This window comes from Echiichthys vipera, assembly GCF_963691815.1.
Source record: "Echiichthys vipera genome assembly, chromosome: 11".
NCBI classification, from domain to species: domain Eukaryota; kingdom Metazoa; phylum Chordata; class Actinopteri; order Perciformes; family Trachinidae; genus Echiichthys; species Echiichthys vipera.
In genome coordinates this window covers 996,397-1,010,371 of record NC_139836.1, presented here as the reverse complement: position 1 = coordinate 1,010,371, position 13,975 = coordinate 996,397, and the positions used below count along the sequence as shown (strand labels likewise).

General features: G+C 41.6%; 1 protein-coding gene across 1 annotated transcript; it reads right to left on the bottom strand.

Moving 5' to 3' along the window:
- Positions 1 to 3,646: 3,646 nt before the first annotated feature.
- LOC310954040 (cytochrome c) lies at positions 3,647 to 12,497 on the bottom strand. Its single transcript, XM_083923336.1, has 3 exons — positions 12,389 to 12,497; positions 7,395 to 7,569; positions 3,647 to 4,573 (listed from the first exon to the last, which is right to left on the bottom strand). Exons 2-3 carry the CDS (start codon positions 7,561 to 7,563, stop codon positions 4,428 to 4,430), a joined length of 315 nt encoding a protein of 104 aa, XP_083779462.1. The 5' UTR covers positions 7,564 to 7,569; positions 12,389 to 12,497; the 3' UTR covers positions 3,647 to 4,427.
- Between the last annotated feature and the right edge of the window lie 1,478 nt (positions 12,498 to 13,975).

Genomic DNA, 13,975 nt, shown 5'->3' with positions numbered 1-13,975 from the left:
ATGAAACAATAGGGCGTGAATAATTTAGCTTTTTATAAGTTTATCGTGTTGAGAAAAAAACGTGTAAGAATCCTGAACTTTACACAGTTTATTTTTTGCTTTAATACAAAATCCAATGGAAAAAAACTCCTTTTTTTCGCGGGTTAGTTCAACATTTCCATGGTAACAGTGAGCTCCTCCAATAAGAGGCGCCGCTGTCACGCTGAGGATTGTGGGTAGTGTAGTGCTTCTCCGTGAGGTAGCGAATACATCCTTAAAACACGGTTGATATTAAACTTCTACAGCAGCATAAAGCGAAGTTTCACCGTCTCTCAGCTCCTGGTGAGTCTGCATTTAATGGTTAAAACCTTAGGACCAATAATTCTGTATTTTGAACATGAGACATATAATATTGACTTTATTGTTAACTTGTTGGTTTCATATGGCAAACTTTATTTGTACAGATGTGAGGAAACAAAACAGATTTCACATTTAATGACCATTTAGAAAGTATATATATGGGTTGTTCTACAAAAGTGTTTTTATTCATTTTATCTTTTTAATCTATTGTCCATCGCCACTTTATGTTGAGTTCATGTCTGAGTTGTTGTGAAATTGTTAAATAAAGTTTGTTTAAAAGAAGTATAAATGAAACAATAGTGCGTGAATAATTTAGCTTTTTATAAGTTTATCTTGTTGAGAAGAAAACGTTTAAGAATCCTAAACTTTACACAGTTTATTTTCTGCTTTAATACAAACTCCAATTGAAAAAACTCCTTATTTTCGCGGGTCAGTTCAACATTTCCACGGTAACAGTGAGCTCCTCCAATCAGAGACGCCGCTGTCACGCTAAGGATTGTGGGTAGTGTAGTGCTTCTCCGTGAGGTGGCGAATAAAACCTGTTTTCCTTAAAACACGGTTGATATTAAACTTCTACAGCAGCATAAAGCAAAGTTTCACCGTCTCTCAGCTCCTGGTGAGTCTGCATTTAATGGTTAATACATTACGACCACTTATTCTGTATTTTGAACATGAGACATATAATATTGACTTTGTTGTTAACTTGTTGGTTTTATATGGCAAACTTTATTTTTACAGATGTGAGGAAACAACCCATCTCTAAATTTATGGACTCTTAAAAAAGTATAAATATGGTTTGTTACATAGAAGTTTATCGATACACAGATTTATTCATTTTATCTTTTTAATCTTTTGTCCAGCGCCACTTTTATGTTGAGTTCATGTCTGAGTTTTTGTGAAATTGTTAAATAAAGTTTGTTTAAAAGAAGTTTAAATGAAACAATAGTGCGTGAATAATTTAGCTCTTTATAAGTTTATCTTGTTGAGAAGAAAACGTTTAAGAATCCTAAACTTTACACAGTTTATTTTCTGCTTTAATACAAAATCCAATGGAAAAAAACTTTTTTTCGCGGGTCAGTTCAACATTTCCATGGTAACAGTGAGCTCCTCCAATCAGAGACGCCGCTGCCACGCTAAGGATTGTGGGTAGTGTAGTGCTTCTCCGCGAAATTGTTAAATAAAGTTTGTTTAAAAGAAGTATAAATGAAACAATAGTGCATGAATAATTTAGCTTTTCAGTAGTTTACCTTTTTGAGAATAAAACGTGTAAGCGTCGTAAACTTTACACAGTTTCATTTCTGCTTTAAACTCCTTTTTTTCGCGGGTTAGTTCAACATTTCCATGGTAACAGTGAGCTCCTCCAATCAGAGACGCCGCTGCCACGCTAAGGATTGTGGGTAGTGTAGTGCTTCTCCGTGAGGTGGCGAATAAAACCTGTTTTCCTTAAAACACGGTTGATATTAAACTTCTACAGCAGCATAAAGCAAAGTTTCACCGTCTCTCAGCTCCTGGTGAGTCTGCATTTAATGGTTAATACATTACGACCACTTATTCTGTATTTTGAACATGAGACATATAATATTGACTTTGTTGTTAACTTGTTGGTTTTATATGGCAAACTTTATTTGTACAGATGTGAGGAAACAAAACCCATCTCTTAATTTATGGACTCTTAAAAAAGTATAAATATGGTTTGTTACATAGAAGTTTATCGATACACAGATTTATTCATTTTATTTTAATCTATTGTCCAGCGCCACTTTTATGTTGAGTTCATGTCTGAGTTGTTGTGAAATTGTTAAATAAAGTTTGTTTAAAAGAAGTATGAATGAAACAATAGTGCATGACTAATTTAGCTCTTTATAAGTTTATCTTGTTGAGAAGAAAAAGTGTAAGAATCCTAAACTGTACACAGTTTATTTTATGCTTTAATACAAAATCCAATGGGAAAAACTCCTTTTTTTCGCGGGTTCGTTCAACATTTCCATGGTAACAGTGAGCTCCTCCAATCAGAGACGCCGCTGTCACGCTAAGGATTGTGGGTAGTGTAGTGCTTCTCCGTGAGTTGGCGAATAAATCGTTAAAACACGGTTGATATTAAACTTCTACAGCAGCATAAAGCGAAGTTTCACCGTCTCTCAGCTCCTGGTGAGTCTGCATTTAATGGTTAAAACATTAGGACCATTAATTCAAATGCTGACTCAGTGAATGAAAGGGAGTTTCACCTTAACGCGTCATTAACAGGAGATAAGATCAAAGACGTGTCCTTTAAAACAGGACAAAGGTTAAAAACGTCACAGTCTCAAGTCCAACAAACCCGGGGAACAATTAGTCTTTCTACACCTTAATGTGCAGATTTAATAACAATCATTTAAGAATATTTAGCTCACTAAATGTGTTATTATTAAAGTCAGGTAACAGGGTCATATTCAAGCATTTGCAGGTGCATTTTAAAGTTTGTGCAATTACATATTTATTTTAATGATTATGGCTCTTCATCACATTAAATTACAGCTTATTGTGCTTTAAACGCCCAAAATGATCAAGTTTCCTGTCTGTTTGTTAGAGTTATTAAAGATCAGAGTTTAATATGTTAAATAGAGCAAATGGTTAATTGCATTTATGGATTTTAAACCATGTGTTTATTTAACAATATAATTACATCTTACTTATGTTATTTTAACTCCTGCATCTGCCTAATATTTAGCATTTAGATTCAATAAATAATAAATATGTTGAACTCCAACAAACTAAATACTGAATGCAGGGTCCCTTCATCTTTTCAAGGTTAAATTTAAGCATTTAAAGGTGCATTTTAAAGTTCTTACAGCTGTGGTAAAATATACACTTATATACAGAACATACAGTTTGAAGCGTAAACTATGTTTTGTTTTTTTAAAAAGGACTTTGAGTTGCATTTTGTCATGAAAGGAGCTGTTAAATAAAGTTTATTATAATTAAGATAAATGGAGTAAATAATTCATCTGGAGCGATTTTTCTGCTTAATATTCAGCATCTAACACTTTTTCTACATTTAAGCTCTAAAAAGACAGTTGAAGAATTACAGTAAATAGTTTTAAAAGCAAATTGTCGATCACATTTAACTTTAAAGGGTTTAATTACCAATAAAATATGTTTTGCACTTTGTTGTCATGGCTCCCTCTTTAAATATCTAAAAGTGTTAAACTCCAGACACACAAATGTGAAGTTAAACTGATAAAACACAAGATTATTTCTGTTTTTTACCGTTTTGCATCGTTCCAAAGAGACAGACGAACAAATGAAGACACGTTTCCTTGTTCTGGATGTTTTATTGATCCTGGATCGTTCTGTCCGCACACACACACCAGAGCAGAAGGTGACGTGCGTACAGTGTTCGTCAGCAGCCCCCGGCAGATTACAGTAAAATAAGTTACAACGTTCAGGCCTGTGAAACCAGGTAAATAACAAAGTCTTCCTACGCTTCTGATGGCGTCCTCCGCTCGTGTCTCTACACGCACGCACACACACACACTCTGTCAGGCGTGGAGATTGTTCGCCAGCTGATTTCAGTGTGTTGTCGTGGTTTTTGAAGGCAAAAGTTTTTATTTCTACCCAACAATTCTGAGCTGTAAGGAGGCAGATGAGCACAACTTTAAGATAAAAACATAAAGTGATACGGGGTTTAAAAGAGGCTGCTTCAGGAACGGACCAGGATCTGTCAGCAGGTCCTTGAACGCACCACCAGGACTAAATGTTCAGCTAAACCAGCAAAGAGCGCAGACGTCCACCCTGTGTCCCTGGGGTGTGAATGATGCTAGGTGACTTTGTTTAGTGATGTGTTGAAACATGAGGCGGACGGTTCGGCGGTTCGATGACAGACTTTAAGTGTGATTGGTTTCTCAGATTCACTAAAGCCAACCGTAGTTTCATGTTTGGCCATTTGAACTTCAGTGACTTCACTTTTCTACCTTCAGACCACAAAACTCCACCCTGATTCAAAGTGCAAATGACTAAACACAGAACTGTACATTTAGCATGTGAAGCTACAAATAAACAATAATATTACAATAAAATGGCATTAAATATGAGTATTAGGGACGACTTCTTCAGGATGTTGCAGACTTCAGGTATGCGACGAGGTCCGTGCGCTCTCCCTTCTTCTTGATGCCGGCGAAGATCATTTTGGTCCCAGGAATGTACTTCTTAGGGTTCTCCAGGTACTCCATCAGGGTGCCCTCGCCCCACACGATACCTGGGACAGACAGGGGGACAGGACCAAGGGTTTAACCAGGACCACTGAGAGGGGCACAGCTCCAGACCAAAGACCGCAGATCAGCGTCCACAGGTCCAACAGGACATCTGTGTCCTGGAGGACTTTAATGTGTCCCGGAGGACTTTAATGTGTCCTGGAGGACTTTAATGTGTCCTGGAGGACTTTAATGTGTCCTTAAAGACTTTAACGTGTCCTTAAAGACTTTAACGTGTCCTGGAGGACTTTAATGTGTCCCGGAGAACTTTAACGTGTCCTTAAAGACTTTAACGTGTCCTGGAGGACTTTAATGTGTCCTTAAAGACTTTAACGTGTCCTGGAAGACTTTAACGTGTCCTGGAGGACTTTAATGTGTCCTTAAAGACTTAACGTGTCCTGGAAGACTTTAATGTGTCCCGGAGGACTTTAACGTGTCCTGGAGGACTTTAATGTGTCCTTAAAGACTTTAACGTGTCCTGGAAGACTTTAATGTGTCCCGGAGGACTTTAACGTGTCCTGGAGGACTTTAATGTGTCCTTAAAGACTTTAACGTGTCCTGGAGGACTTTAACGTGTCCTGGAGGACTTTAATGTGCCCTGGAAGACTTTAACGTGTCCTGGAGGACTTTCATGTGTCCTGGAGGACTTTAATGTGTCCTGGAGGACTTTAACGTGTCCTTGAAGACTTTAACGTGTCCTGGAGGACTTTAATGTGTCCTGGAGGACTTTAACGTGTCCTGGAGGACTTTAACGTGTCCTGGAGGACTTTAACGTGTCCTGGAAGACTTTAACGTGTCCTGGAGGACTTTAACGTGTCCTGGAGGACTTTAATGTGTCCTGGAGGACTTTGTGTCCTTAAAGACTTTAACGTGTCCTGGAGGACTTTAACGTGTCCTGGAGGACTTTAATGCGTCCTGGAGGACTTTAACGTGTCCTGGAGGACTTTAATGCGTCCTGGAGGACTTTAATGCGTCCTGGAGGACTTTAATGTGTCCTGGAGGACTTTAATGTGTCCTTAAAGACTTTAACATGTCCTGGAGGACTTTAACGTGTCCTGGAGGACTTTAACGTGTCCTGGAAGACTTTAATGTGTCCTGGAGGACTTTAATGTGTCCTTAAAGACTTTAACATGTCCTGGAGGACTTTAACGTGTCCTTAAAGACTTTAACGTGTCCTGGAGGACTTTAACGTGTCCTGGAAGACTTTAACGTGTCCTTAAAGACTTTAACATGTCCTGGAGGACTTTAACGTGTCCTGGAGGACTTTAACGTGTCCTGGAAGACTTTAACGTGTCCTGGAGGACTTTAACGTGTCCTGGAAGACTTAAATGTGTCCTGGAGGACTTTAATGTGTCCTGGAAGACTTTAATGTGTCCTGGAGGACTTTAACGTGTCCTCAAAGACTTTAATGTGTCCCGGAGGACTTTAATGCATCCTGGAGGACTTTAACGTGTCCTGGAGGACTTTAACGTGTCCTGGAGGACTTTAATGTGTCCTGGAGGACTTTAATGTGTCCTGGAGGACTTTAATGTGTCCTGGAGGACTTTAATGCGTCCTCAAAGACTTTAACGTGTCCTGGAGGACTTTAATGCGTCCTGGAGGACTTTAACGTGTCCTGGAGGACTTTAATGTGTCCTGGAGGACTTTAACGTGTCCTGGAAGACTTTAATGTGTCCTGGAGGACTTTAACGTGTCCTGGAAGACTTTAACGTGTCCTTAAAGACTTTAACATGTCCTGGAGGACTTTAACGTGTCCTGGAGGACTTTAACGTGTCCTGGAAGACTTTAACGTGTCCTGGAGGACTTTAACGTGTCCTGGAAGACTTTAATGTGTCCTTAAAGACTTTAACGTGTCCTGGAGGACTTTAATGTGTCCTGGAGGACTTTAACGTGTCCTGGAAGACTTTAATGTGTCCTGGAGGACTTTAATGTGTCCTGGAAGACTTTAATGTGTCCTGGAGGACTTTAACGTGTCCTCAAAGACTTTAATGTGTCCCGGAGGACTTTAATGCATCCTGGAGGACTTTAACGTGTCCTGGAGGACTTTAACGTGTCCTGGAAGACTTTAACGTGTCCTGGAGGACTTTAATGTGTCCTGGAGGACTTTAATGTGTCCTGGAGGACTTTAATGCGTCCTCAAAGACTTTAACGTGTCCTGGAGGACTTTAATGTGCCCTGGAGGACTTTAATGTGTCCTGGAGGACTTTAATGCGTCCTCAAAGACTTTAACGTGTCCTCAAAGACTTTAATGTGCCCTGGAGGACTTTAATGCGTCCTCAAAGACTTTAACGTGTCCTGGAGGACTTTAATGTGTCCTGGAGGACTTTAACGTGTCCTGGAAGACTTTAACGTGTCCTGGAGGACTTTAATGTGTCCTGGAGGACTTTAATGCGTCCTGGAGGACTTTCATGTGCCCTGGAGGACTTTAACGTGTCCCGGAGGACTTTAACGTGTCCTGGAAGACTTTAACGTGTCCTGGAAGACTTTAATGTGTCCTGGAGGACTTTAACGTGTCCTGGAGGACTTTAACGTGTCCTGGAAGACTTTAACGTGTCCTGGAGGACTTTAACGTGTCCTGGAGGACTTTAACGTGTCCTGGAGGACTTTAATGTGTCCTGGAGGACTTTAACGTGTCCTGGAGGACTTTAATGTGTCCTGGAGGACTTTAATGTGTCCTGGAGAGGAGGACTTTAACGTGTCCTGGAGGACTTTAACGTGTCCTGGAGGACTTTAATGTGTCCTGGAGGACTTTAATGTGTCCTGGAGAGGAGGAATTTAATGTGTCCCGGAGGACCTGGGTCCCACGGCCCCCCCTGACCCACTGACCTTTGCTCTTGTTGGCGTCCGTGTACGAGTATCCCTCCGCCTGGCCGGTCTTGCGTCCGAACAGACCCCAGAGGTTGGGGCCCACCTTGTGTTTGCCGCCCTCCTCCACCGTGTGGCACTGAGCGCACTTCTGCACGAACGCCTTCTTTCCTTTGGCGATGTCTCCCATAGTCAGCTGCAGCGACACAGAAGAGTCGGTCACACGTTTGGAAAACACAACACGACAACTCTTCCTTTCTGTGGAATCGAACCGTCTTCATCCTCGGTTCGCACATAAAGCTGCAGCGAGTTACGCTCTAATTTATACGTAACGTAGAAGTTACAGACGACAAAGACAGAAATCAGCTGACGAGGAAGAAGAGCAAGAAACACAAGACTGTGACGACCCCACCTTTATCTGAGCCGAGTCCTGTATCTGAACCAAGGCCTGTATCTGAACCAAGTCCTGTATCTGAACCAGGTCCTGTATCTGAACCAAGTCCTGTATCTGAACCAAGGCCTGTATCTGAACCAAGGCCTGTATCTGAACCAAGGCCTGTATCTGAACCAAGGCCTGTATCTGAACCAAGGCCTGTATCTGAACCAGGTCCTGTATCTGAACCAAGGCCTGTATCTGAACCAGGTCCTGTATCTGAACCAAGGCCTGTATCTGAACCAGGTCCTGTATCTGAACCAGGTCCTGTATCTGAACCAAGGCCTGTATCTGAACCAGGTCCTGTATCTGAACCTAGTCCTGTATCTGAACCAGGTCCTGTATCTGAACCAAGGCCTGTATCTGAACCAAGGCCTGTATCTGAACCAGGTCCTGTATCTGAACCTAGTCCTGTATCTGAACCAAGGCCTGTATCTGAACCAAGGCCTGTATCTGAACCAAGGCCTGTATCTGAACCAAGGCCTGTATCTGAACCAAGGCCTGTATCTGAACCAAGGCCTGTATCTGAACCAAGGCCTGTATCTGAACCAGGTCCTGTATCTGAACCGAGGCCTGTATCTGAACCGAGTCCTGTATCTGAACCAAGTCCTGTATCTGAACCTAGTCCTGTATCTGAACCAAGGCCTGTATCTGAACCAGGTCCTGTATCTGAACCTAGTCCTCTATCTGAACCGAGTCCTGTATCTGAACCTAGTCCTGTATCTGAACCGAGTCCTGTATCTGAACCTAGTCCTGTATCTGAACCGAGTCCTGTATCTGAACCAAGTCCTGTATCTGAACCAAGTCCTGTATCTGAACCAAGGCCTGTATCTGAACCAAGTCCTGTATCTGAACCTAGTCCTGTATCTGAACCTAGTCCTGTATCTGAACCAAGGCCTGTATCTGAACCAGGTCCTGTATCTGAACCTAGTCCTGTATCTGAACCGAGTCCTGTATCTGAACCTAGTCCTGTATCTGAACCGAGTCCTGTATCTGAACCGAGTCCTGTATCTGAACCAAGTCCTGTATCTGAACCAAGTCCTGTATCTGAACCGAGTCCTGTATCTGAACCTAGTCCTGTATCTGAACCGAGTCCTGTATCTGAACCTAGTCCTGTATCTGAACCGAGTCCTGTATCTGAACCAGGTCCTAACTTAACCGTCACCTTTAGGGCGCACTCACACTGTCCTTCTGTACCGCGCCAAAACCGTTTTTTCAGCTAAAGCCTAGTATGTTTAAGCAGTGTGAGTTCACCCGTTCCACGCATAACAGTGGACAGCGGGCCGCCCACGGCCCGGTTGAAAGAGGTGGGCTTTAGTAAAGCACGTTTGCACCTGTACGAGCACGAGCGTGCGCACGTGTACGAGCACGAGGCCTACGGCGGCTCTGAGGTCATTTCCTGTGCGCCTGTTGGGACGTAGAAAAAAGAAGGAGGGACCATGCGCGGACATTTCAAACAATGGCGGTGAAAGGTTCACGTTGTTGTGATGCGGAGGTGGAGTGTTTACTGCAGATTTGGTCGATGAAAAGATTCAAAAACAGTCGACAAGACGCACAAAAACTCCGAGGTCTACGGAAAGATCTGGAAACAAAGCCACGCATCGCCATGACGTCATCAATGCGTGTGACGTGTTACGGCGTGATGACGTATAGGCAGCAAGAAGCATTCTCCGAGGCCCAGGTAGTGTGAGTACAAACGGGGCTGGAGGGGGGGACAAGGACCCTAAAGCAGGGGGCGCGGGACGGAGGCACAGTGGGAGGGCGCCCTTAGACTAAACTTACTTAATATTCAGAATTGTCGGTTTTCCTCAATAAATCTGTCATAACTTCATTTTAATAATAATTAATCTGCTTTTTACAATAGTTGTATTAAAAATGTCACTTTCACAAGTTGATTAAACAGAAGTTAAACGATCAGATTTCCTCTGAACCAAACGACTGAGAATAAGAAGTGAATCTAAAGTTTAATAAGAATAATAATTTAATTATTCCCTCGATAATCTGTCATAACTTCAGAACAGCTGCGGGAACAGAAACGACAAATGTCATAAAATAAGACTAAAACAGGAAACAAGGAAGTTTCTCCTGATTAAACTTTATTAATGAAGAAGTTAAAGATTTAATATGAAGTTTACTGTAACACACACCTGTTAGAGAGTGTGTGTGTGTGTGTGTGTGTGTGTGTGTGTGTGTGTGTGTGTGTGTGTGTGTGTGTGTGTGTGTGTGTGTGTGTGTGTGTGTGTGTGTGTGTGTGTGTGTGTGTGTGTGTGTGTGTGTGTGTGTGTGTGTGTGTGTGTGTGTGTGTGTGTGTGATCCTCTTCTATTCATAGCTCAGAGTTATGTCAGGAAGTTCATTCATTCACTGCGAGCGGCGCCATTTTGTGAAGGTCGTTTGAGGTGAGGGCTGTAACACTTCCTCTCCTCTGCACGCGCTCAGGTGTGAGCGGCGCCCTGACGAGGTCGTTTCAAGGAAATCCCACATGAACCCTGCCGAGGACCCGTCTGCACGGCGTCTGTTACTAACGCCACGTGAGCCTCCTGCTGTTACGTCACATGATCAGGTTACTGACCGGAGACGCTGCCAGGCTGCAGGAGTAAACCGGGTCGTTTTAACGGGAACCGGCTTTAAAGTACTTAGCTCAAGTTGTGTCCATGATACCTGACACCGCTGTCTTTAAATACAGAAGGGACGCCGTTATGATGCACGCAACCAGCTCAGAAACATGTTAAAGAAGACGGATTTATTTTATTATAATATTTGTTTTCAGCATACTTTAAAACAAGTGTCGTACAATTTCAGATTCTGTAAATCCTGAAAACTATTTTCCCAAGTTAAAGGAAGATTCAGGTGTTTTTTCAGCATAAAGCAAAATAAAGAGACTATTTTAAACCTGTTTGAGCGTCCTGACACGAGCCTCAGTGCAGCGACCGGCCAACAGATCCAAAAAACAGCTTATAGTCAGATTTGAATGAGAAAAACTAATTTATGGACAAAACAATGGATTATTAAAGTCAATTACATTCATATCAACTGTTATCTAAGGCCAGGTCACGAATCAGTTATTTAGCTGTTATAACACCTAAAATAAAGAGCATAAATGAGTTTTTCTCTTTATATTTATGAGAAATATAAAGAGAAAAACTAATTTATGCGCCATAAAATGACTTATTAAAGTCAATTCAACTCATGTTAACTGTTATCTAACGGCCAGGTCACGACTCACAGGGACGCAGCTGTTATAACACCTTAAAAAGAGCATTAATGAGTTTTTATCTTTATATTTATGAGAAATATAAAGAGAAAAGCTTATTTATGCACAAAACAATGGCTTAATAAAGTCAATTCAATTCAATACTAACTGTTATCTAAAGGCCAGGTCACGACTCACAGTTATGTAGCTGTTATAACACCTAAAATAAAAAGCATGAATGAGTTTTTATCATTATATTTATGAGAAATATAAAGAGAAAAACAGGGATCTTTTCACTGTTAGGGATGCAGCGGTTATAACACCTAAAACAGGCTTTTTCTCATTAATATAAGGCAAAGACAACCTTTCATATTGTGTCATTTAACAGTATTTAGTTTGATATTCAACATTAATTTCATATTCAGAATAAAAAGCTATTCTGCATCACCATGTTTGTTTTTGAATAATGTATTTTTACAAACTTAAATCTATTATGTGTCCTCATCCTTTGACCTGGAGATAACAAAGCACTTGTGCAACAGAAAGACTAATATTAGTCCTGCATCACAAGGCTTGATTCTGAATATTATATATGTTTTATTATTTTTTAAGTGGTTTGACATCTCAGGTTAAAAAGATAAGAAAGCAGAATGGATTTAAGTTTGTAAAATAATAATAAAAAATCATTTCATCAGTTTCAAATGAATGTTGAGTATCAAACTGGCTTAATATTGTTGTAATATTTTAAATAACATGTAAATATGAAGCATCAGAGCCAAGACAGCAGCTCTGTGACGTTAGCTCGGGGCGGCTAACGCAGGTTAGCCGAGGATGTGTCACCCATCCAGGCTCAAGGATGCTTCAATGTCGGCGTCTCATAACCGGCCGCAGCGTCAGCTAGCAGCTCCACTAACCCCGGGAAACACCGAGAACTCATAAATACACACATTCAAATCCATAAATGTGTAAAAACACTGAATTAAAACATTAAAAACAGCTTTTTTCTCACGTTTAAGAGCAGAGCGATTCACCAACATGGACGGTAACTATATGTAACGCAAAACTCTCGCGAGATTCACACCCCGACCACCTTTACTAACCTTAACTACAGATTTAAACTTACAATTTAACCTTAATCATTCTGGTAAAGTAACCATAGTAACCTAACCTTCACCATCTGGGCTCAACCATCCGAGGTTAATGCCGAACCGTTACCCTCTCGCGAGACTTGGTTTACTCTACAGCCGTTAGTGTACCGTTAGAGCTCCGGCGCGCAGCAGCATCCCCGTGTTTAAATACCTCCCGCGGTCTTTCAGCCTCATCTTAAACACTGAACCGGCCCCGCGGCCTCGGTTACACTCCGCCGCTCACCGGGAAGAGTAAAAACTCACCGTCGGGTGTAAAGTTCGCGGTGTGCGGAGCTGCTTCTCTCGGGCCGGTGCGCCGTTTGTGGCGGTCGTAAAGAAGGTCACTTCACTTTAGCGGCACCGGCTCCTGACGTCATCGCGTCACGTGCCGGGCTGTGGAACCCTGACGTCAGACGCTTCGGTCCGGGCCGCGTCCCATTTTGTTTACACGCAAACCTTTCCTTACCGGACGTTTCTGCCGTTAAATGAACGGGAAACTCGCGCTTAAAGGTAAAACACAGATAATTAAACCGTCTTGTTGTGTTTGTTTTAAAAATCAAATGTCACCGATGCGTCAACAGTCCCGTAGGAGATGAGATAAGGGTCCAAGGAAGGAGGCTGTAAATGTGTGTTGGGACTGGTCCCACAACTTGACGCATTCCCCAGCTTCCGTGATGGAGAGGAAAGCACCTGCTGCAGCGGCCTTATAAGGACATTACATATACTTCACTAAATACATCAGAAATTGCATTAATCAGCTGAAATACAACCTTTAATCTATCCTCACAGCACATTCACTGTGTCATTCCAGAGTCCGGGAGCACGAACTAATAACCTCATTATGTCTCAATTTGATATTTTATACGGTATTTTATTCTTTTTGTAGCAAAGTCTCATGAAAGTGACGTTAGTGAAAGCTGCAGGATCCAGTACGCAGGGTTTCTGCAGCTTTAACTTCACTTTACAAACATTTCCAGGTGCATTTCCAGACTTTTCCAGAACTTTCCACATAAAAACCAAGGTCAACCCCAAAGGAAGGAGCCCATTGGTGCTTTGTTGTGTGTGTAGGGACTCTTCTCATGTGTGTGTGTGTGTGTGTGTGTGTGTGTGTGTGTGTAGGGACTCTTCTCATGCTGCTGCAGAGGTTTGCTGTTATTTTCAGCAGCATTAGTGGTTAAAAAAGACCTTTGAATGCCTTCACCGTGCTGCCTGAGCTAACCACTGTTAGCCACGTCCGGCTGTTAGCATCTCTCCTGGATATCTACCTTAAAAAACTGTCTCCATGGTTACTGAGGGTTAAAGTGCAGACAAAGACCCTGGAGGAGGATTTTGTTACACTTTAAAGTAATTACAGATGTTTGAAAACTGAACGAAGCTCAAAATAAGTTTGATTCACAGTGAGAAAAGGCCGCCACTGAAATATGACAATATAACAACAACAAAGCTATTATAATCTCACCATGTGTCCTAAAAAAGGTCAGCACACACACACACACACACACACACACACACACACACACACACATTCCTGAGACCCTCACCACGTGCCTCTGACGCCACATAATCAGCTGACCGCCTTATTATTAACTTAACTTATTATATCACAAAACAAATCTAATAATAATAAAGAATAATTGTATTGAAGCAACATTCAGAACACATAAGATATTTAAATAATACAGAAAATACATTTAATTAATATCTGACATCGTCAAACGCTGAAATCCTGTTCAGCTCTTTTTGAATATTTGAGTTTTTTGAACTTTTTTAGGCCTGTGAATGTTCTCATTTAACTTTTTTAGTTCTTTTAAAGCTTTAATGACGTGTAACAGTGTTTTAGTTCAACAGTAA